At 52.4% G+C, this 19,280-nt stretch overlaps 7 protein-coding genes across 7 annotated transcripts; 2 read left to right on the top strand and 5 right to left on the bottom strand.

Moving 5' to 3' along the window:
- Positions 1–81: 81 nt before the first annotated feature.
- CTAM01_00713 (NADH-quinone oxidoreductase) lies at positions 82–1,113 on the bottom strand (the record flags this gene model as incomplete). Its single annotated transcript, XM_060516761.1, has 3 exons — positions 82–532; positions 649–823; positions 1,071–1,113. 3 exons carry the CDS (start codon positions 1,111–1,113, stop codon positions 82–84), a joined length of 669 nt encoding a protein of 222 aa, XP_060388223.1.
- Positions 1,114–2,639: 1,526 nt separating this feature from the next.
- CTAM01_00712 (uncharacterized protein) lies at positions 2,640–3,970 on the bottom strand (the record flags this gene model as incomplete). The annotated part of the gene is made up of 3 exons (XM_060516760.1): positions 2,640–3,363; positions 3,446–3,673; positions 3,891–3,970. The coding sequence occupies 3 exons, from the start codon at positions 3,968–3,970 to the stop codon at positions 2,640–2,642; spliced, it is 1,032 nt and encodes a 343-aa protein (XP_060388222.1).
- A 1,233-nt stretch (positions 3,971–5,203) lies between these two features.
- CTAM01_00711 (cytochrome P450) lies at positions 5,204–7,276 on the bottom strand (the record flags this gene model as incomplete). The annotated part of the gene is made up of 3 exons (XM_060516759.1): positions 5,204–6,929; positions 6,998–7,094; positions 7,153–7,276. The coding sequence occupies 3 exons, from the start codon at positions 7,274–7,276 to the stop codon at positions 5,204–5,206; spliced, it is 1,947 nt and encodes a 648-aa protein (XP_060388221.1).
- A 2,561-nt stretch (positions 7,277–9,837) lies between these two features.
- CTAM01_00710 (uncharacterized protein) lies at positions 9,838–10,314 on the top strand (the record flags this gene model as incomplete). The annotated part of the gene is made up of 2 exons (XM_060516758.1): positions 9,838–10,209; positions 10,288–10,314. 2 exons carry the CDS (start codon positions 9,838–9,840, stop codon positions 10,312–10,314), a joined length of 399 nt encoding a protein of 132 aa, XP_060388220.1.
- Positions 10,315–10,478: 164 nt separating this feature from the next.
- Positions 10,479–12,862, bottom strand: CTAM01_00709 (neutral/alkaline non-lysosomal ceramidase; the record flags this gene model as incomplete). The annotated part of the gene is made up of 2 exons (XM_060516757.1): positions 10,479–11,064; positions 11,115–12,862. The coding sequence occupies 2 exons, from the start codon at positions 12,860–12,862 to the stop codon at positions 10,479–10,481; spliced, it is 2,334 nt and encodes a 777-aa protein (XP_060388219.1).
- Positions 12,863–13,498: 636 nt separating this feature from the next.
- CTAM01_00708 (uncharacterized protein) lies at positions 13,499–15,255 on the bottom strand (the record flags this gene model as incomplete). Its single annotated transcript, XM_060516756.1, has 5 exons — positions 13,499–13,684; positions 13,758–14,150; positions 14,203–14,509; positions 14,616–14,854; positions 14,926–15,255. The coding sequence occupies 5 exons, from the start codon at positions 15,253–15,255 to the stop codon at positions 13,499–13,501; spliced, it is 1,455 nt and encodes a 484-aa protein (XP_060388218.1).
- Positions 15,256–17,268: 2,013 nt separating this feature from the next.
- CTAM01_00707 (oxalate decarboxylase) lies at positions 17,269–18,727 on the top strand (the record flags this gene model as incomplete). The annotated part of the gene is made up of 5 exons (XM_060516755.1): positions 17,269–17,410; positions 17,468–17,801; positions 17,855–17,950; positions 18,012–18,479; positions 18,538–18,727. 5 exons carry the CDS (start codon positions 17,269–17,271, stop codon positions 18,725–18,727), a joined length of 1,230 nt encoding a protein of 409 aa, XP_060388217.1.
- Positions 18,728–19,280: the final 553 nt, after the last annotated feature.

The raw sequence follows: 19,280 nt of genomic DNA, 5'->3' as shown, positions 1-19,280 counted from the left end.
TCAGTCCGTGATCCGTTCTCCGTCCTCTCGTTTTCCCCAACTCTCCAAAACGCAGAGAAGTTTTGCAACGAGGCAGCGAATCTACTTGCGGTACCACATGCGGGTGATCTTGGTGTTGCGCATCTTGCGCTGAAGCTGGAAGATGCCGTACATGAGGGCCTCGGAGGTAGGGGGGCAGCCGGGGACATAGACGTCGACGGGGACGACGCGGTCGCAGCCACGGACGACGGAGTACGAGTAGTGGTAGTAGCCGCCGCCGTTGGCGCAGGAGCCCATGGAGATGACCCAGCGGGGCTCGGGCATCTGGTCGTAGACTTGGCGCAGGGCGGGGGCCATCTTGTTGGTGAGGGTGCCGGCGACGATCATCACGTCGGACTGGCGGGGGGAGGCACGGAAAATGATTCCGAGACGATCCTGATCGTAGCGGGGGGTGGAGAGGTGCATCATCTCGACGGCGCAGCAGGCGAGACCGAAGGTCATGGGCCAGAGGGAGGACTGACGAGCCCAGTTCGTTATTACGTCGAGGGAGGTGCTGTGAGACGAATTGCTTGATTAGTGTCTACTGCCATTGGGAGAAGAGCTCCTTTTGATCGATATCGGGCGTGGTTTCATGATGAGGAGGAACAGGGCGGACACAGGGGGCCGTACAGAGCATATTGCAAAACACCCTTGGTGCCCTCCTGGCTAACCAGGGGCACTTCCTTGCGCTCCTTCTTGATGAGGCCGGTCGAGTGCGCAGCGGCGGGGCTGGCGTCCTTTCGTGACGAGGAGGAGATCGAGGCGGCGGCGATTCTGAAGGGGGTGATGGACGCGGTGGGCTTCGCTATAGTGGCCAATTGAGGTCAGTCAAATGTTTCGGCTTTCTCTTTCCTCCCCATTGCGAAAAGAGCTCCAGTTGAGACCGCGAGACACATCCATTGTCTCCTTGGCGATTGATGACAGGGTCTCGGGGGATATCGTCCGGGTAGCCGCGCAATTGGATAGCCCGCGAAGGGAGATTGGTGGTGTGGTGATTGCGGTCCCGGTTCCTCGGTAGACCGGAGACGACGACGACTCGGGGGAGAGCTTACCTCGCAGGGCCAATGAGGCCGCTGTCCTCGTGGAGGAAAGCATCTTGGTGATCCGAGTTGGTTCGATTCCTCTTCGGGAGAAACTGAGTTGATGAGGAGTGGAGAGGGTTTATCGCGGGGAGGGGCGGCCGGCGGAGGACGACTTTCAAAGGCAGACGGTCGGGGGGGCTCTCTTTTCGGGAAAGATGGTTGACGTTGTCGACGAGCGTTGATGGTTTTCGCCTCTTTTCTCGCTAATTGCATTAGCGGCGTTTTTATTGGCTGGCCGGCTGCCGGGATGGTCCGGGTGTTTGAACGTATCTTATGTAAGCGCGTGGGGGAGCACACATATGCCCGTCATCAAAGCGGAACATCTATCATGAGTACAGTCGTCTGGTGTACCAGGTAGTCTTTCACTACCGGAAGCAAATAATTAGGAGCGTTTGCCACATGACTACCCAATTCTAAGAATTTTAGGTGGTTTTGCTGTGGTTTTGCTGTGGTTTTGCTGTGGTTTTGCTGTGGTGCAGTCGCGCAGAAATCCATGCTCCCTTGGGCAGTACTAGGTTGGTAGTCAGCAGGTGAAGACTGCCCTCCATGATATCGAGTAGTCAGTTGCCCTCTAGGTGTCATTGGTGAGAGTGGCTGTCGAGGTCGTGCAATTTTGAGCTGATATCATACATCTGATGGCTCTGCTCGACTAATTATCCTATCTCTCTGCCGTTCCCCTTCTCATTGGCTAGCAAAGGCTACAACACGTAGGAACGGACCAAGGCAGAGGTCGGCTCTGGGCACTATGATCAGAGCCATACAAACACAAGGGATTCACCCCGCTATTGTTCCCTTCAAAGACTAGCATCGTGTGTCGTGCTTCAGTGCCTTAGCTGTCCATGGTTAAATTCTGTTTCGCCATTCACGTTGCGGACCAGACACTGTCAGCCAAGCAAAGAGTAAAGCGCAGGCAAAGTGAAATGGGGTAGAACTTCAAAAGCAGTATATTTCCTCAGGTCATCTCTCGTGACTTCCACAAGGGCAAAACACCCAGAGCAGTCTTAGCGCCCACCCTCCCAGATCCAAGATGTAAGAATCTGTCGACATGCGTCTCGCCAAGAGGGAAACTCTGCCGCCCATCCACCAATACCCATAACCGCTAGAACTGAATCACACTATAATTGTAGAAACAGGCAACAAGATTCCAATCCCACAAGAACAATAACCGGACAAGTCGCGCCCAGTCTCCTGAACGAAGGCCACCGCTCTAGCAAGAAATCTGCCGAACCAGTCCAAGGGGCCAGTGTTCTCCGGAAACCAGAGGCGATGTTGGCCATCGTCATGAGCATCTCACTCGCAAATTTGAAAAAGGTATCAGCCAAAAGAGCCACGTATGACGCCGATGGAACGCCCAGAACGCCGCCATTGAGTGACGAGAAAGAAAGAAGAAAAGCGCCTGATTTAGCGCAATGCGAGGGTTCAAACAGTACGATTGCGAAGCTTCCGTGTATTTCTTCCCCTCGTGCGCCGCGGACTGCTGGAAGGAGTCCCATGTGCTCGAGGAGCTCGAGAAAGTGTCGTGTTCCGAGCAGATGGCTCCTATTTCTTCAGCACGGCGTCGTAGAGGCTTACAAGCCCGGTGATGGCAGCCCCAGTCAAGATGCCCTTCCACTCTCCATACAGAGCACCATTGATGCGGTCGATCGAGTTTTCGTTGATCCAGCCGCCAAAGTTGACCTTTTGGGCGTAAACAACGAACGAGCTCAGAGCCTTGACGATGCTGAAGACCAAGGGGTCGACGTTGTACTCAACGGTCGACGACTTGCGGCCGCGAGGCTGGGGATGGCTCGCCGCGCTCAGATTGTAGAAGTACCCAAATAAGGAGGGAATAAGGACAGAAGTGAGGGTCCAAAGCGTGACAGGCGACCAGAAGGACGAGGTCACGAACAAGAACGCGTCAGGTACGTAAACGGGGTAGAAGTTGGTGCCCAGGGCCGGGATCGCGGGGATGGTGAAGGCGTAGCGGAGGGGCAAGACCTCTGCTCTCAAGTTCCACGCCTCGAACGCGGCCACGGTGAACAGCACCGACGTGACGGTTGACAGGGAGGAGCGCACAGCTTGGGTGCCCTCCTGGATGCCAGACTGGTCGTAGAGTTCCGTCGCGCGCTCGCGCAGAGCGACAGTGTGACGGTCGACGGCCTCAGCAACATCAGCGGGCGTCGCGGGCAGAGGAATGCGGCTCGCAAGAGAGAGGTTGCGGGCGGGAGTTCGCGTCGCCAGTGCGGTGGAGAAGGCAGGCTCCGGGCTTGAGGATTCGGCTCTTCTGTGACGCGTGTTAGTCGCGATTCAGGGATCTAGATGACCTCTGAGGCGCATCGCGTAGAGGAGTGGCAGGTATGGCTTACTCTGGCTCGGGCTCGGGCTGGAGCTCCTCGATGGCTCTCGTCGCCCTGCGGCGCGTGGACTTGACGAGATCGGTCAAGGGAGCCTCCCTCTTGACGGGTGAGCCGGCAGCCTTGGAGCGACTGGTGTAGTAGCCTGCAAGCTTGGGGTTTTGGGAGAACTGGATCGTGTTCTCGGCGAGGTATTCATCGAGGGTGACTTCCAAGTCGGCCTTTTTCTGATTCTCGTACCTGAAAGCAGCGCGTTATTAGCTTTTTTTACGTGGTCTGAATAGCATCGTGGGCCTCTCTGCGACAGCTCGACGCGCTTCAATCAGCTTTGACGTCAGTCGCAACCGACGCGACAGCAGCGCACCCATAGCTCGAATCTGACTTGCAGAGCAACAAGAAAGCCGTCACAGCTGCAGAAAGTCGTCGCGTCCGTAGAAAAAAAGAGGCAAATGCTCACCCAGTAAGTCCGGTCAGCTCGGCAATCTCGACGAGGTCGCTCTTCCGCTGCCTCGCCAACCACGAGTTTGCGCCCGACATTATTTAGTGATTGAAATGGGGTTAAAGTTAATCAAAAGGGGTATCAAATGAATCGCGCAGACTTGGCGACTCTAGGGAATCGATTGCAATGATGCCTTTGTAGAAGAATTGCAGTGAATGCAGGGCAGATTGTCCTTTAGTAGTGGTAGTGGAAAGTACTTTGAAAGGGTGACGGTTTTGGAGGGGCAGTTAGATGGATGCGGTGGTGATAACGGCAACGATAGCTGGGCTGAAGAGCTAGGTTGTAACTTGTAAGGGTCGTGTCGGGTCCTGCTGAGGTCGGGGGTGATTAACGTGTGGATTATGGGGGGGTTCGACGGGGTAAAATGGTCGAAGCGCTCGTTGTTTACCTTCCTCGGCCCCCTTGTTGTGGTCCTATGGGAAGTGACGCAACAGGACTCCCATCGCTGTTAGGTGAATGCTACCATGAGTCGTGACTGCCTGCTCCAGCTGCCATTGCTACATACAGCAGGCAATCGAGGTGCGCTGATACTATCTGATCTGGGGAAAAGGGGGGGATATGCCAGTGTGGACGTCCCGTCGTCCAGTAGACATTGCGACTGGTTTAGCGCGCTTTCCGCCCTCTGCCTCGTCTCCCGGGAGCGGCAAAAGCACAGAAGGTGGGCTCTCGTCGCAGAAGAAGACACGGCGTGACGGAGGTGCTGACTGCTATTAAGGTGAGTGGACGGCTGTGACCAATCAGACCCACCTGAGCTGTCCGAAAAAGGCAAGGCATGTAAACAAACGGTTTAGTCGCTGGCCTCTGCGCGCGACTGGCCGGTGATCTCCCGCTGATAAAGAAGACGCCAAATAAACGAAGGTCAAGCAAGCACCCTGTTCATCGATGATGTGAGGATACTCACGAGAACACGTGGCTTCCTTTCTCTCCCACTCCGCTGCCGTGCATTCGATATACCGAACGCGAAGTTGTCAACACCTTGAAGCCCCTCGCGATCAACATGAGCTGCCGGGACAACTGCAACATCTCAACCAATCAGTCACCTCATCACCATATTACACAAGATCAACTCGATGGCCTGCTGATGGGTTGAATTTCTCAGATTAATTGCCATCTTAGCCTCAATTTCATGCATATGTAATTCCTACCCATCTCTCCGCCTTGTACCTTCCCGGGTATTCCCATATATCCATTCTAGAGCAACCACTATACAGCTTTGAAGATACAATTTCACTAGCCAGGCCTAGGCAAGCCAGCTATTGATTACACCTACTCTAAGCAGAGTCAACAATATCGACAAACCTTTCCTGTCCTCTCGGCACAACCCGGACAGGCACAGTCATCCCCTGCGGTAACTTGAGCGTCAACATCGTCGACGCCTTCTTCACAGTCTCCCGGCACTTATCCTGCGCCTTCTTGTACAGCGTCCGCCTCTCCTCCGGACCCATGGCCTCCACCTCGGCATCCGAGGCCCACTCGTCCACCGCCAGCTCAAGACTGTGCCGCTGAAATACGACCGACAGGGCGGCAATAATTTCAACCTGTGCGATACGCCGCCCCAGACACGACCGCGGCCCGTCCGAGAAGGGTACGTAGGACCCCCGCACCGGCCGGAACATCTTCTCGCTCGTGTCCGAGCCCCTGTACCCGCCGTAGTCCTCCTCCGCCTCGCCGCCGGTCTTGGCATCTGCCGCCGTCTTCGAGCTGGCCCTGTACCACCGCTCCGGTGCGTAGTCATCCAGGTCGTGATCCGCCCCCGAAATCTTGCTCGGTTTCGACGGCCAATTACGCGGGTTCCGGTGCGCCGCCACGCCCACGATGGAGATATCTGCCCCCTTTGGCAACACGTACTTCTCTCCGTCCAGCGTAATGATGCCATCGCCTTCCGGGCTGACCTTCTTGGGGATCTCCACCACCGCCGGCGTCATCCGCAGCGTCTCGTTCATGCAGGCGCCCAGCATGGACGCCAACATCGGGTTGACCGTGTTCTCGTAGTTCCACGTGCTCGGATCGTTATCGCCAAAGATGCCGTCTATATCCTTCTGGAGCTGGCGTTGCACAGCCGGGTTGCAGGCAATCTCAATCAGACCAAAGTGCATCGCGTTCGCCGTCGTCTCGTGTCCCGCAACTAACATGATGAAGGCGTTGCCCGAGATTTCCGATCTGGACAGCTGAGGGATCTTGGACTCCTTTCCCTTTGATAGCGTTCCGTTAAAAGCCCCATTGGCATCCGCTCCGTCCCCGTATTTGGATCTCACAAGCTGGCCCATGAGGTCCATGCCGGCGTCGCCGTGGTCGCCGTTCTGCAGATCCTCAATCTTGTCCTGCATCAGCTCGTCGATGTATTGAACATAGTTGTCGTGCGAGTCAACGGCCTGTTTTGTGTACTTGAAAGGCAGCAGCTTCAAAATCTTGTGCGGTACCAGTAACAGAACCAAGATATGTTCCAGCATCTCGGCAATGGCATCGGCAAAGCTCATCGTGTGTCCCGGGGCCGCCTCGAGTGAGCTGTATTTTGTAAGCTTCGGATCTGCTCCATCGGGCAGTGACTGTCCCGGCCAGAGCAGGCGCATTCCGAATCCCACGTAGCTGATAATGTTGAGAGCGAGCCGCATCGTATCGTGATCCAGCGTCTGAATAGTCTTCTTGCTCTTTTCCCCCGCTGGGCCTAGCCACTTGCGCGTCATGCTCTGCGCCTGCTTGATCGATTCGGCAAAGACGAGAGAGGCGTTCTTCTCGTTAAAGGTCGCGGATGTGACCTTGCGGTGCATGCGCCAGACCGCACCCTCGGTGGTCAGGACATTGTCGCCAAACTGCTTCAAGATGGCGTACGTCTCAACAAGCTTTGGGAACTTTTCGCGTTGCTGTGTGATCTGGTGGATGGCTTCGGCGCTGTCGGTCAGGACGAGGATCTGAAAGGCCGACACGATCATAAAGGTCTCGCCAATGCGTTCAAAAGGCTTGTGAAGTAGATTATAGGACCAATTCGGTATGAGGAGTCTATTTGCAAGGCATTGGGATCAGCAGGGGCGCCGCAATGGACGGAGCAGTCCAGTCAAGTAACTAACTCGAGCCAGTTTTCCCACCACGATTTCGGAAAACACTTGATGATGGGTATCCAGAACTTGTGGGTGAGCTGCCATATTATTGAAAAGGGCGATGCGGCTTGCTCATGGTCAGTTTCTCACACCAAAGAAACACTGTGGGCACCTTGAACACGTACGGGTGACGATATATGGCAAGCCAACTTTCTTTGCTTCTGCTATATTGCGTTGCAGGCCGGAGACGTAGGCATATACGCCATAGGCGACCACAGCTCCAACGAGCACAAAGACTGACGATACCATGTTGGTGCCAAATGCTCTGGGAGCTTGAATTGGCGAAATGTCACCTAGGGGCACACGGCAGCACGAGGATAACCCAAGTGAAGCCTGGTGATGACAATAGCTTATCGCCCGTTGGATACAATGAGGTCAATGGGAGGAGGGGTCCGAGACCAGTCGAAGCCCCGGGTTGGTTTGATAATCTCAAGACCTTGTATATCAAATCCGGGGGAGGAGTTTGATGCCTGCACAGCAATAATAGAAAGCTATAAGACGTAGTGAGTTAAGACAGTCCCTCGACGACAAGAAGAAAAAGAGAAGGAATGCAGAACAAAAAGGAAGAATTGTCACACATCTGCCATGGAAGAAACAAAAGAAGGACCGGAAACGTCGATGGGGTCGGGGGTCCCATCTGGGAAGCCCCAAGGTGCAGGTAGGGGTCGAAGCTCTGGTTTCGGGTCTTGCGTCTCCGAAACTAGCAAATGCCCCCCTAACCCCATTATGGCCCATCTCGTGGTTGAGTTGGAGTCTTGGAAAGGAGCTTGCTTAGCTTTTTTAGCTTAAAAAGAGACCCTTGCAATCTAGCCTTTTGTTCACACAATGCCATTTAGCAATTGGTGGCATGTGATTTGTTATGGTGAAAATACACATGGCGCCTTGGGGGAGCTGTTCAATGAGCATCTAGCTGCCTTGACCATGCCACGTCGAAACGTGATGATGAGGAGATGATAAAAAGCTTGTTTGCCTCTCTTGACACCCACTGAGGTCCGATATTACTCATCGAGTTTGCTCTCTGAACAAACAAGGAGACGTCATCGCCAATGGGGATTGCTCATCGCAAAAGTCAAATGCGAGGTCTGCAGTTTGTACATATAATACTGGTTGTATCCAACTCGCACTCATCCATGTCGTGACACACCACCCACCGGGCCAGGGAGCTGCAGCTGCAGCGAGACACAGGGGCCTGGGCTTGTTGGTTTCCAGCGGGGCGGGTCCAACTCCGCGCGGAAAGAGTCGTCCGTCTCCTTGTTTCCTCCTGCTGCAGGCCGCTATTGGTGGCGGCATCTCACCGCACCTAAACCCCCTGGCCGGCAGAGTTGTCTCCTGCAGGAACTGTGACAGCTGCATTCCAATGGGTAGGGGTGCCTGCCGACTGGGCAATCTGATATCGTACGTATTAGACAGTCAACAAGTTCGGACAACCTTCCAAGTCACAAACAAGAATTCAATGGTTTGAATACATTTACTCAAGGTCCGGAGGTTCTTCGGCCGGCGCTGGTTGTTTGATCAAGAGACATGGCGCCGGGAGGAAAGACTTGGAGGAGGGGCGCCGCTCAAGGGGCCAAGACATGCGCGGCGGGTGTCAGGTCGAGGCTTGTCTCGGCAGCGTCCGACGCGGGACCAGGGGTTCTTGTCCAACTCACAAGAATTCGAGAAGAAGCAATTATCAGAGGGGACCCTCGCGAGTTTTGTACACTTTTCACGTCAACCATGGTGCCTTACAACCGATCGTTCTCCCCGGCTTGTGACCGACGCAAACGATCCACCTACATAAGAATCGGACTTTCGAGGGAAATCACTCGACACAAGGAGCTATAAATGTCTATGCAACGGTACCCGCATTGAAAAGCCGTCTGTCTATCTGGCATCAACGTTAGGCCGTGCTGGCGAATCCTGAGCTACCAAGTACACGAAAAAAGAAAAGAAAAGAAATACAGCAGCAAACAACTACGCAGATCCTTTGGCTTAAGAGCTAAGATGGGCATCAGGAATTTGCCATACTCTATCGATTTTTTCTAGACTAGATGTTCCTCCTCCTCCCTTGCTCGGTATATCATAAGTCCTTGTGCTGTGTTTTGGTCGTGGTGGCGGGTCTGGTCGGTAATGGCACATAGTTAATTCAACCAGAGTACTTACACATCTAAACTAGTTGTTTGTCAAGAATTGCGATACCGACAGAATACTGACTCTGACTCGACTTGTCTGTACTCGGCCCCTAAGTGTGCCGAGCGCGAGAACTTATTAAACTATAATTGATGATGTCCACCTCGAACTTCGGACTTACAATACCCCAACTGTCTGAAAGAGTCAGCCGTCCACGAGGTCCGTATACTAAGCTTCAGAACTCCCCTCCTGGCGTGTAGATTGTTAATTAAAGGGTTTTTTCTGTAAGAAAGAACCGGAGCACTCCGTTAAACTTAGTATATTACGATGCTCTCGAGTCTCGAAGTCATGGTACAGGACATCGGTATAAGCTTTTTCTGCTCAATATCCTCTCTAATTCCCGCGTACTTGCGGCCTAGTCATTCAAGAAGGCAGTTATTCGCCGAACATGATCATGTAGAGGACTACTCCGTACAAGACCAGCGGAACGTCGCATAAATATCAGCCAACGGATGTCCGTACTAATGACCGTCGGTCTTTACTCCCACTTCCACATGGCCTAGCTCTTCTGCTCGTTCACTCTGTTTTGCCTCCACATACCGGTTTCGTGAGAAATCTCGTATAGAGTCGTCCTTTCACAAGACACCCCAAAGGCCAAAGAGCAGCATTCTCCCCCAATATCTAAACCCCGGAAACCAAAGATGCGTCTTACAACAACCGCCATCGCCGCCGCCTTGCTCTGCGCAAGCGCAACCCTCGCCCAAACCTGCTCCCCAGGCTTCTCCTCGAACCGCAACCTCTCCCCCGGAGACTTCGCCTGGCTCTTTGCAGACTACAGCGTCGACGACGTAGCCGGCTGCAGCAGCCGCTGCGCCCGACAGTGCACCGCTCCGGGCAAGAAGTACGGCTCCTGCATGGGCTGCGCCAGGTTGAAGGGTAACGCCCAGGGCAGAATGGACCTCCCGCCGTGCAGCAAGCCCATTACGACGGACAATGACGACGGCGAGTACGAGTGTCACGGATACGGCGATGGTTTCTGGAACTGTATTACGCCGTGTCCTCCTGGGTATGAGGTATGTGTTTGGTCCCGTGAACCAACTTTTTGAAATGGCTTTGAAGCGAATGAATGCTAATGGCGATGTCCCGACTAGTCCAAGGATTTGGGTCGTGTTCAATAAATACCGAATCGTCGAAAGACTTGTAACATTCTTGAAAGCTGAGCCCTGTTGTGCGCTCTGGATAGCGCTGTTGTTAATCAACAAAGACTCATGTAAAGCCACAGATTGCATGATTCCTCTTCCACGGTTCCCGATTCTAGAACAAACCTCCCTATAACCAGACCTCAGTGCAATTTGAACTGCCCGCTGACTCCTTCAAAACTTGTGATCTTTCCGCCCAGCGATTTGGAATCCCCATAGTAGCGGAAGCGGTACGTCCCCGGCTTCGCATCGCTCTCCGTCTCCCATACAATCTCAACCTCGCTCGTGGCGAGTATGTCGCTCGTCCGCTTCCAGTGGAAGATCAGGTTCCAATCGTAATCGGTCCGCACGGTGTCCCATCTCTTGATGGCCCCTTTGTCAATGGTTAATCTCTCGACAGCTGCGTACGTCTGTTCCAGGCGCAAATTGTTACGCGGATTAGCTCCGACAAATGTGGCTCTCACGGCGTCCCCGATGGCGTATTTGTCCTCCACGTCAGTCTTGACGTCGCCGAAGCTGCGGAAAACGGGTGTGCCATCTCGCACTACGCCAGTGATGAAGCTCAGGGAGCGGTTTGTGTTGTCTGGAGGATAAGGTCCTCCAGCGTGAGCAGGAGGTCCTTCGGCGAACGAAGCTCCCAGCGTCGGGAGATAATTGAGCGTCCGGTTAATGTATGCATCCAGCGTGTAAGGACCATACAGAGTTGAAGCACCCTCGTATCGTTGTATTCTGTCAAAATTAGTGCCGAGCTCGATAGAGTGCCACGTATGAGAGCTTACCCGTATTCCTGTGGTGTTGTAATGTAATGAGTGTAACTGTTTGCTGGTCCTCCAATCACCACAACCGGCTTCGCATCAGTCTCTTCAGCAAACAAGGACTCGGCCTGGTGTTTGACTGCATCTTTCCATCGTCTTCCCGCCATGGTCGACGCCTCTCCCGGGCTGACAATGATAATCAGCTGGCCGACTCTGAATGTTTGAATGTCTACAATGTTGGGTGTCCATTGGTATGGGTTAAACACTTCGCCAACATCGAGTAGAATGGGTTTGGGGGAATGACAGGCGACTTGGTCTTCCCTTGGTGCCTTCAACAAACCGCCAACAACCTTCCATAGAGGGTTCGTATTAGTCGAGTTCGAGTTGTGCTGGGTGAAGTCGAAAGCCCCAGGACCATCAGACGTTCCAGCTGCGAATGAGTAGCCCAACGCTGCAGGGCAGGTTCTCACTTCCGTTCCGTTGGGAAGCTCGAAGTGGAATTCTGACATATTGTGGAAGGCATGGAAAGACTTTACCCACGAGCCACGAACTCGCTGAGACTTGGATCCCATGTCATCGAATAGCGCCTTAGCAGCTGTGTACTGCCTCTTGCCGATCTCAAAGCAAGACGAGGCACCTTCATCCTTCTCGCGGAAGAATGGTCCTCTGGCGTGACACTTTTGGCTTTTCCCGTCACTGCAAGTGCTTGTCTTGAAGTCGCAAGGCTCGCCGGTGTCCTCGCAGAAAGCGCCTAGCACATTTGGACTCACATCGCCCACATTGGCCTGGGAGAATCCAGCGACAAATCCCTTGGTCGCATCAGACGACTTTCGCATACTTTTCTCAAATAGCCATGCTGCCACTCCCTTGTTGTCTCCCGAAATGAGAGTGTTATTGCCGAGCATGGATGTGCCGTGGGTGGGAAACCATGTCAAGGCACCGATGCTCTTCCCGTCTGACGCTCGTTGGAACTTGAGTAATGTCAAGTCTTTCTCAACAGACCCGTCATTCTCAGCGCTGACGTTGTATTTGGCACGTTCTTCTTCCGGATTCGCCATATACGAGTACAGGCTGCGGTTGATATTCGCGCCAGTGACCTTTGTTGAGCCAATACTGAGATGCCCCGGCTCTAGGCTCTCATGTGCACGACGGATGGCCAACAAGGTACCGTCAACGATGGCTCTGTAACTTTGCTGGTCGAAGCCTTTGCTCGTGATTTGCGGTAGGAGATAGTTGAGCCAGGCGCCCGGACCAGAGTGCGAGTGTGTCCCAGTCAGTGCCAAGTTGTGATGTCCATACATGGAGTAGTCGAAGCCTAGCTCAGCGAGCCCGTGAAGTACACCGTAACGAACAGCTGTGTCTCCCGACTGTGTGTCAAGCACGAGGTAGATAAACCTGTCGTTACGTCGTTCGGTGCTTCCTACAATGAATGCTCGGGCATACAATCTCTGTCGAAGGCCAGTGCCAAGCTGTTTGGGGTCTGCGTAACCCATCATGTTGATTTCCACAACCGGGCCGGTAATGTCGGCTCGGCCAGCACCGACGAGATACAAGTCATTGTCTGCATCGATGTCGAGTTCATTGAATGTCCCGGGAAACCATCTGCCCGTATCTATGAAGCTGCTCCATGGGGTATAAAGTCCGTAAACAACCAGAAATGATAGAATGAAGCCGAATATGCAGACTATAGCTCTCCGGGAGCTCGGTGGGGACCTTGTTTGAGACGCCGCCGGCAAAGCGGGTCTCTTTTCGGCGCTCCGTTCTACAGGCATTTTGTCTGAGCCTGGAAGAAATGGGGTATCAAAAAGACATGGATGAAGTGAAGTGTAGATTACAAAGATGGGAATGGATCATGGGACAACATAAGGTGTTAGCGTCAAGCCTTCGAGAGCAGTGCGCTGCCAGGCAGTTGCGACACGGAACGTCCGGCCGGACCTCCAGAGGTAAGGGAGGGGCGGACGAATGACGCACGCAGCACGAAATTGTTAGTGCGCGACTCACGAACACCGAGTCTTACCATGATGACCAGCTCCGTTTTGAGATGAAGTCCATTCTAAGATAGTGCTCAAAAACATCTGGATTTCAAGTTCGAACTTTTGAATGTTCAATATTCTCAAACATGGTCACACACGAAGTCGTGGCTACGAGAGGCACCATGCTACGTTATCAACAATGATAATTACTAAGCGACGCACAAGATAGAGCTTCATAGGTAAAGCGCGAAGTTACAAGCGGAACAAATTAAACTGAACATAACCAAGGAACAATCGGGTACTATATCTCAAGAGAAAAGAAAGGCGTCGTTGCTTCCGTAGGGTTCGTTCCTCCTCCAAATCCTTATGTTCCAGGTCTGATAGAGCATCAGATCAGCAGCTCAACAAGAGCCGGAGCTGTGGCAAGCAGGACCCTTAGTAATATTTGGGGTTCTTGGGGTCGGTCAAGTCAAAGATGACCGACGAGTGAGGTCGAGCACCGCCACGGTCGCGGGTGAAGATGCTCTCAAAGTCGATTGATCGGTTGAAGCTGAGGCTTCCGTCGGGGAGAATGTCGAGCCAATGACCCTTGTAATCTCCAGGTGTGTTGACAATGGAAATCTATCACGAATAACATGTCAGTAAACAACCTCGGTACAAGAATGTCAAACATAACGAGAGACGCGTGACTCACATCACCACCCTGCACGAAGTATCCAGTGACAAGCAGGTTCTTCTTATCCGGGCTGATCTTGACGTAGTGAGGTCCAATGATTGGCTGCGTCTCGTTGGGGTCATCCAGTCTCTTGACGTTGTTCAGGTCGGAGATGTCGAGTGCTGCAACGTGGTTGCCCAGAGTGATGGTGAAGTATGCGAATTTGCCGTCGTCGGTAATGTCGGAGTAGATAGCCAACGAGTCCTTGGCTTTGGAGCCCAGGTCGAAGAGCAGCTCAGCAACGCCTTGCTTCCCAGACGAATCGCGGCGGAATGGGTAGATGATCCAGACTTGGCCTGGGCCAACAGCGGTGGCAATAGCAGCGCTCTCAGGGTTGCCGGGGATGAACTTAACATCTTGAATGCCCAAGCCCTAGAAACCATTAGATTTTTGTCGTTCGCTCCGAAGTTGGTAGAGCACTTACGGCAGGGATCGTAATGGTCGAGATGATTGTTCTGTCGGACAAGTTCCACAGGCGCAGGGTGCTTGCTTTCTGGATTCCCAACGTCGGCTTGAGAATTGTGATAGGCACGACGAAGTCCGAAGTCAAGATAATTCCCTTGTTGAAATCCACAGCCAGACCATGGGGACTAAACTGCTCGCCGAGAATGTTGAGTGTTCCAGCGACATCCTCTGGCCATTCATGGATAATATCACCCTCTGCGTTGGTCTCGACCAGACGGCCGGGAGACGTTCCAACAGCACTGCCCATGTACGTGATGAAGAATCCACTTGTCACAGTAGAATGTCAGCACTTCTCATCTTCCCTGGGAATGTTTGGGAATGACAGGAATCATGACGAGGACAGAGTCATGGCATGTAGTGGTGGTGACTTACCCCTCTGGCTTGGCGCGGATTTCGTCGACGATGGAACTCAGTAGAGCTCGGTTAGACTTCTTGAACTTGGGAGCGTAGGGATTAGAGACATCAAAGTAGAAGGCCGTGTCCTGAGTCTTAAGCAGAGACAGTAAACCGCCTCCAATGAGTGTCTTGCCATCAAGAGAGCTACCCAGGTGGTGAGGAGAGTTTCCGCTCGTGGGCACATCGGTGAGAGCAATAATTTGACCGAAAGTGTCCTAAAAACGAGAACGGCTGTAAGCATTGCTCAATCCACTAAGAGTTAAGTAGAGACAAAAGCATCACTCACATCGTCCAAACTGGCAGTAACCAAGAAGTCCTTATGGATGTTGTCACCAGCTCCAGTCCAGAAGTAGCCAATCTTCTTTGGCTTGATGTTGGCGCCGGTGAAAGGAGGACTCTCGAGAGGAGGCGTTGGGATTTGAAGAATGGGGAGAGGAGGGGCATTGGAGGCCAGAGGCTCGGTGACTCCCGGGATAGAAGGAATCAGAGGGGGCAGACTGATCCCCAGAGGACTTCTCTTGCTGGCAGGAGAGTAGTCGTTGCCGTTGACTGGCCCTGCTGCCACGGGAGAGAGCAGGAAGCCCGTGAGAGCTGCCAAAGAGATCTTAGAAAGCATCTTGAGTCAATTGAGCTGCTGGTAATTATTTGTTGGAATCCAAGAAGTCTGATTTTTGAAGATGTTCCCAACACCAGACTACGGGCACTTATCTATTCTTCTTATACTCCATCGCGAGCTGCAATAAGGGCCGTCTGACAGTCAACCGCTTCTCTTCTTTGGACGTGAGCTCACTAGACAATCACACCATGAAGCCAATAAACCTCATCATCTACGCTATTGTCGAAGGATAGTATGCCGTGAGCCAGAACGATAATCAAGATGCACCCAACAGACCTTCTCAGAGTCATGCAGCGTTGGAGATATGCCTGAACATGTCTTTGCCAAGAAGTCGGGACTCACACCTTGCCTATCACAATCCAGAGATCCTTAACCTCTAGCTCATCGTGGCCACATCTTTTTCCTCAAGAGGGAAGACTGTAATGTCGCGATCGCTTGGAGCACGGAAACTTGGGCGCCCGGCGAGCTCGACGTGTAGAGCACACTTCTTGACGATGTCTTAACTTTGTGTCAAGCAGCGCTAGTGTGGCCCAGTGCTTCGGCATTGGAGGGAGAAGTAAGCTTAACGAATGTCAAGAAGTTGATCGACACTGACGGCGACCACGCGTAAAGCCATGTGAGATGAAGAGTTGCAGATCATCTCTCAACTGGACGACGTAGGTGTTTTGTTTGTTGGATTGACAGGGGCGAGATGTACCAAACTCAGACATATATCGATAGTACCGGATGGCATCATATGTAACGAATAACACTTCGAGTTCATTTAAGTATTTGGGACCGATAATCTCATTTCCGCATAAGATCTCAGCGAGGCTGAACGGCAAGGGACGTTGAGGCATGCAACGGGGGCGCCTCTGGCTCTGCTGCTGCGTCGGGCATATCAAACCTTAACTTCTCTAGCTTGGCAGAACGGGTTCCAGAGAAGATGAACCAGGTAGGACGATGGCGATCTTGGACAGTTTGGTAGAGCTACGATCGAATAGCGTGTTCGTGCTTGGCTAGTATGCTGTTCGGGTTGAACAGCCATCCTCAAGGCATTTACACACTACTGGTCTCAACGTTCAGAAGATAGTAGACTGATTGGGATTGCGAAAACTCACTATGTCAGAAGAAAGGACTGACCTGGGATTGCTTGTCAACACATCCTCTGCCATGCTATTTCTATATCTTGTTTGAATTGTGAGAAAACGTCTGGTCTCTTGAGCATACGGTCAAGGAGAGAAACGCGTTGAAGACTGGGTCTTTCTGTCATATTTTTTGCCATGTGAATTGACATGATCTTGACATTTCAGATGATTTAACTCTATTTGAACCCAGATCACGACTTTGCCCCGGCCTTGTAACGCAAAACTTGGGCCGGCCTGTGATAAAGAAGATTACCAAAAAGATGCGGGTAACATTCAAGCCAATATCTGCAGTAAGACAAGGTTAAAAGTAAATTACCGTAGTCTACCGCGTCAAAGTAAGCTTCAGTCAGGCTAGTTAGATGCCGTCGATGGGGATCAGCGCCTAAGCAGCCTTTCCCCCACGCTTTCCCACGATGTCGTTATTTTCGGACATATGTCGAATGGCCGGGGTCCAACCTAGCGGCATGCCCGATTCAAAGACAACTGCAGTCGATCATTTAGCCAATATCACACCAACACCCATCGAACACGCATATGCACTCTTGATTTTTGGGGGAAGATGCCTGTGAGACTCGAATTGGGAAAGTCAATAGTGTCGACCGGAAAGCAACGATGCCGCTGAATGGTCAATGTCGTCATCGCGAACCGTTGCTTCTGCAACTGCAACCTCAACGCCATGATTACTCGATGCGTTGAACGTGATAGTAATGAAAATTCCGCCATCGCGTCGAAGGAAATGAAGTATGTCCTTTCGAACTTGGGGGCGGTGTTCTAAAGGTTAGACGCAGTTATAAATATACTTTACAGATTGTCTTCCCTGCGCTGTTTCGTTCCATCTCTCACAATCTGCACCTCCTCATAAGTCGGTTCTTCATTATCTGATAGAATGAGAATACTTCAGATCTCCGTGACAGGACTCATTGGCCTCGTGGCCATCACAAGTGCCTCGCCCCAAGTGGCGAAGAGAGACGCTCAATTCAATATTGGACAGCCCATCGATGCCAATGGCAAAGGTGCCCCGATCCTGGGTAAGTGACACGGAGCTCACCTTCTCGATGCCAGACCCAACTAATAAAATGACACAGGCGGCACCAATAATGCAATTGACAGAGAGAATCCGGATAATCTCGGCCGGCAGTCCACTGACAGCGGCGTGGTGCCGAACCTGAAATGGAGATTCTCTGATTCCAAGACCCGTATCTTCAACGGAGGCTGGGTCCGCGAGCAGGTCATTCAGGACTTGCCTCAGAGTCACGATATTGCAGCCGCCCAGCAGCATATCAAGCGTGGAGCAGTAAGAGAGCTGCATTGGCATAAGGTTGCGGAGTGGGGGTTTGTGTACTCTGGCTCGATTATCATCGGAGCCGTCGGCGAAGACGGAAAAAGTCAAGTTGAACAACTCAACTATGGAGATATTTGGTAAGACCCAAGCTGAGAAGTCAAAGAGCACTGCATACTAATATTGGTCCTAGGTATTTCCCCAAGGGTGCTGCTCACTATGTTCAAGGAGTTGCTGAAGAGTCCGAGTTTCTCTTGGCCTTTGACGAAGCCGACTTTGATAAGATTGGGTTGGTGCTTCCTCTTCTATATGACACTCGTGTATGGAACGAGTCAACTGACACTCAAAAGAACCACCTTCAACATTGTCGACTGGCTGGCCCATACCCCAAGAGACATCTTGGCCAGGAACTTTGGCGTCAATGCTTCCGTCTTTGACAAGCTACCCGCCACGAACCCATACATCCTGAACGGAACGGTGGCAACCACGAACGTGACGGTTCCCCCGGGGCAGTACCTCTCCGGCAACAGTTCCTTCGTCTACCGCACTTTCGAGCACCCACCTGAGAAGGTTCCCGGCAACGGCGGCGAGTTCAGAAAGATTGACTCGACCAACTTCCCCATTGCCAAGACCATTGCTGCCACGTTCGTCACACTGAAGCCTGGCGGGCTGAGGGAGCTCCATTGGCACCCCAACGCCGAAGAATGGCTCTACTTCCACAAGGGCAAGGGCAAGGCGACTGTGTTTATCGGAAGTGCAGCGTCGAGAACCTTTGACTTGGAAGCGGGTGACACAGCGGCTTTCCCGGACAACAGCGGGTGAGTATATCATTCATCTCGAGGGAGTGGAGTGTGTCGTTGCTAATTCGTTGACTAGACACTACATCGAGAACACCTCTGACACGGAAGACTTGGTATGGATTGAGCTGTACAAGTCTGACAGAGTCGTGGATATTTCTTTGACCCAGTGGCTCGCTCTCACACCGCCTGAAGTAGTCGCGCAGACTCTAAAAGTGCCGCTGGAATTCGTCAAGAGCCTCAAGCAGGAGAAGCAAATCCTCATCTGATCAGTGTGATATCTGCATGAGAGGGGCGATTGGCTACGGTTTCGGTGTGATATAGGTCTGCTTCCTCTTATACTCTATTTGATCTGTTCACAATCAATGGCTCAATGAGCAAAAGACAGATGAGCTATGGACTAGGAGAGATGAGATCAATTGAAGAAGGCCATAAAGAGGAAGAGAGATATGCTATACCAGAAAGATATAGTGTGAAGAAGCTATTGTTGTTGAAAATCTCAATGGCGACGAAGCTAGCGTTGGAACAGTTTTACTTCTTAGGACCTATTACTTAGTTGTGTTGTAATTACTAGTTCCCCTCAAACCATTATCGACCATGGAAACTCAATTGCTCACAGAGCTACGCAGAGGTGCAGGTGGGTGGGCAACCACCACGAGGTCACGATGACATTCAGCGACTCATGTTCTGCACTTGAACCTGCAAAGCAACGAAAGCTTGATAAGCGGGGAGAGACGGAGATGCTAGGGAAATAAGCGCCTCAACGCCAAAAATCCGAAAGCATCTCCAACTCCATCATTTCCCCAATTGAGAGGTAGACGG

Source organism: Colletotrichum tamarilloi (genome assembly GCF_030869305.1).
Source record: "Colletotrichum tamarilloi strain Tom-12 chromosome Unknown Scaffold_2.1, whole genome shotgun sequence".
Taxonomy (NCBI): Eukaryota; Fungi; Ascomycota; class Sordariomycetes; order Glomerellales; family Glomerellaceae; genus Colletotrichum; species Colletotrichum tamarilloi.
Note: the sequence above shows the minus strand (reverse complement) of the source record. Positions and strands in the feature narration are given on the sequence as shown.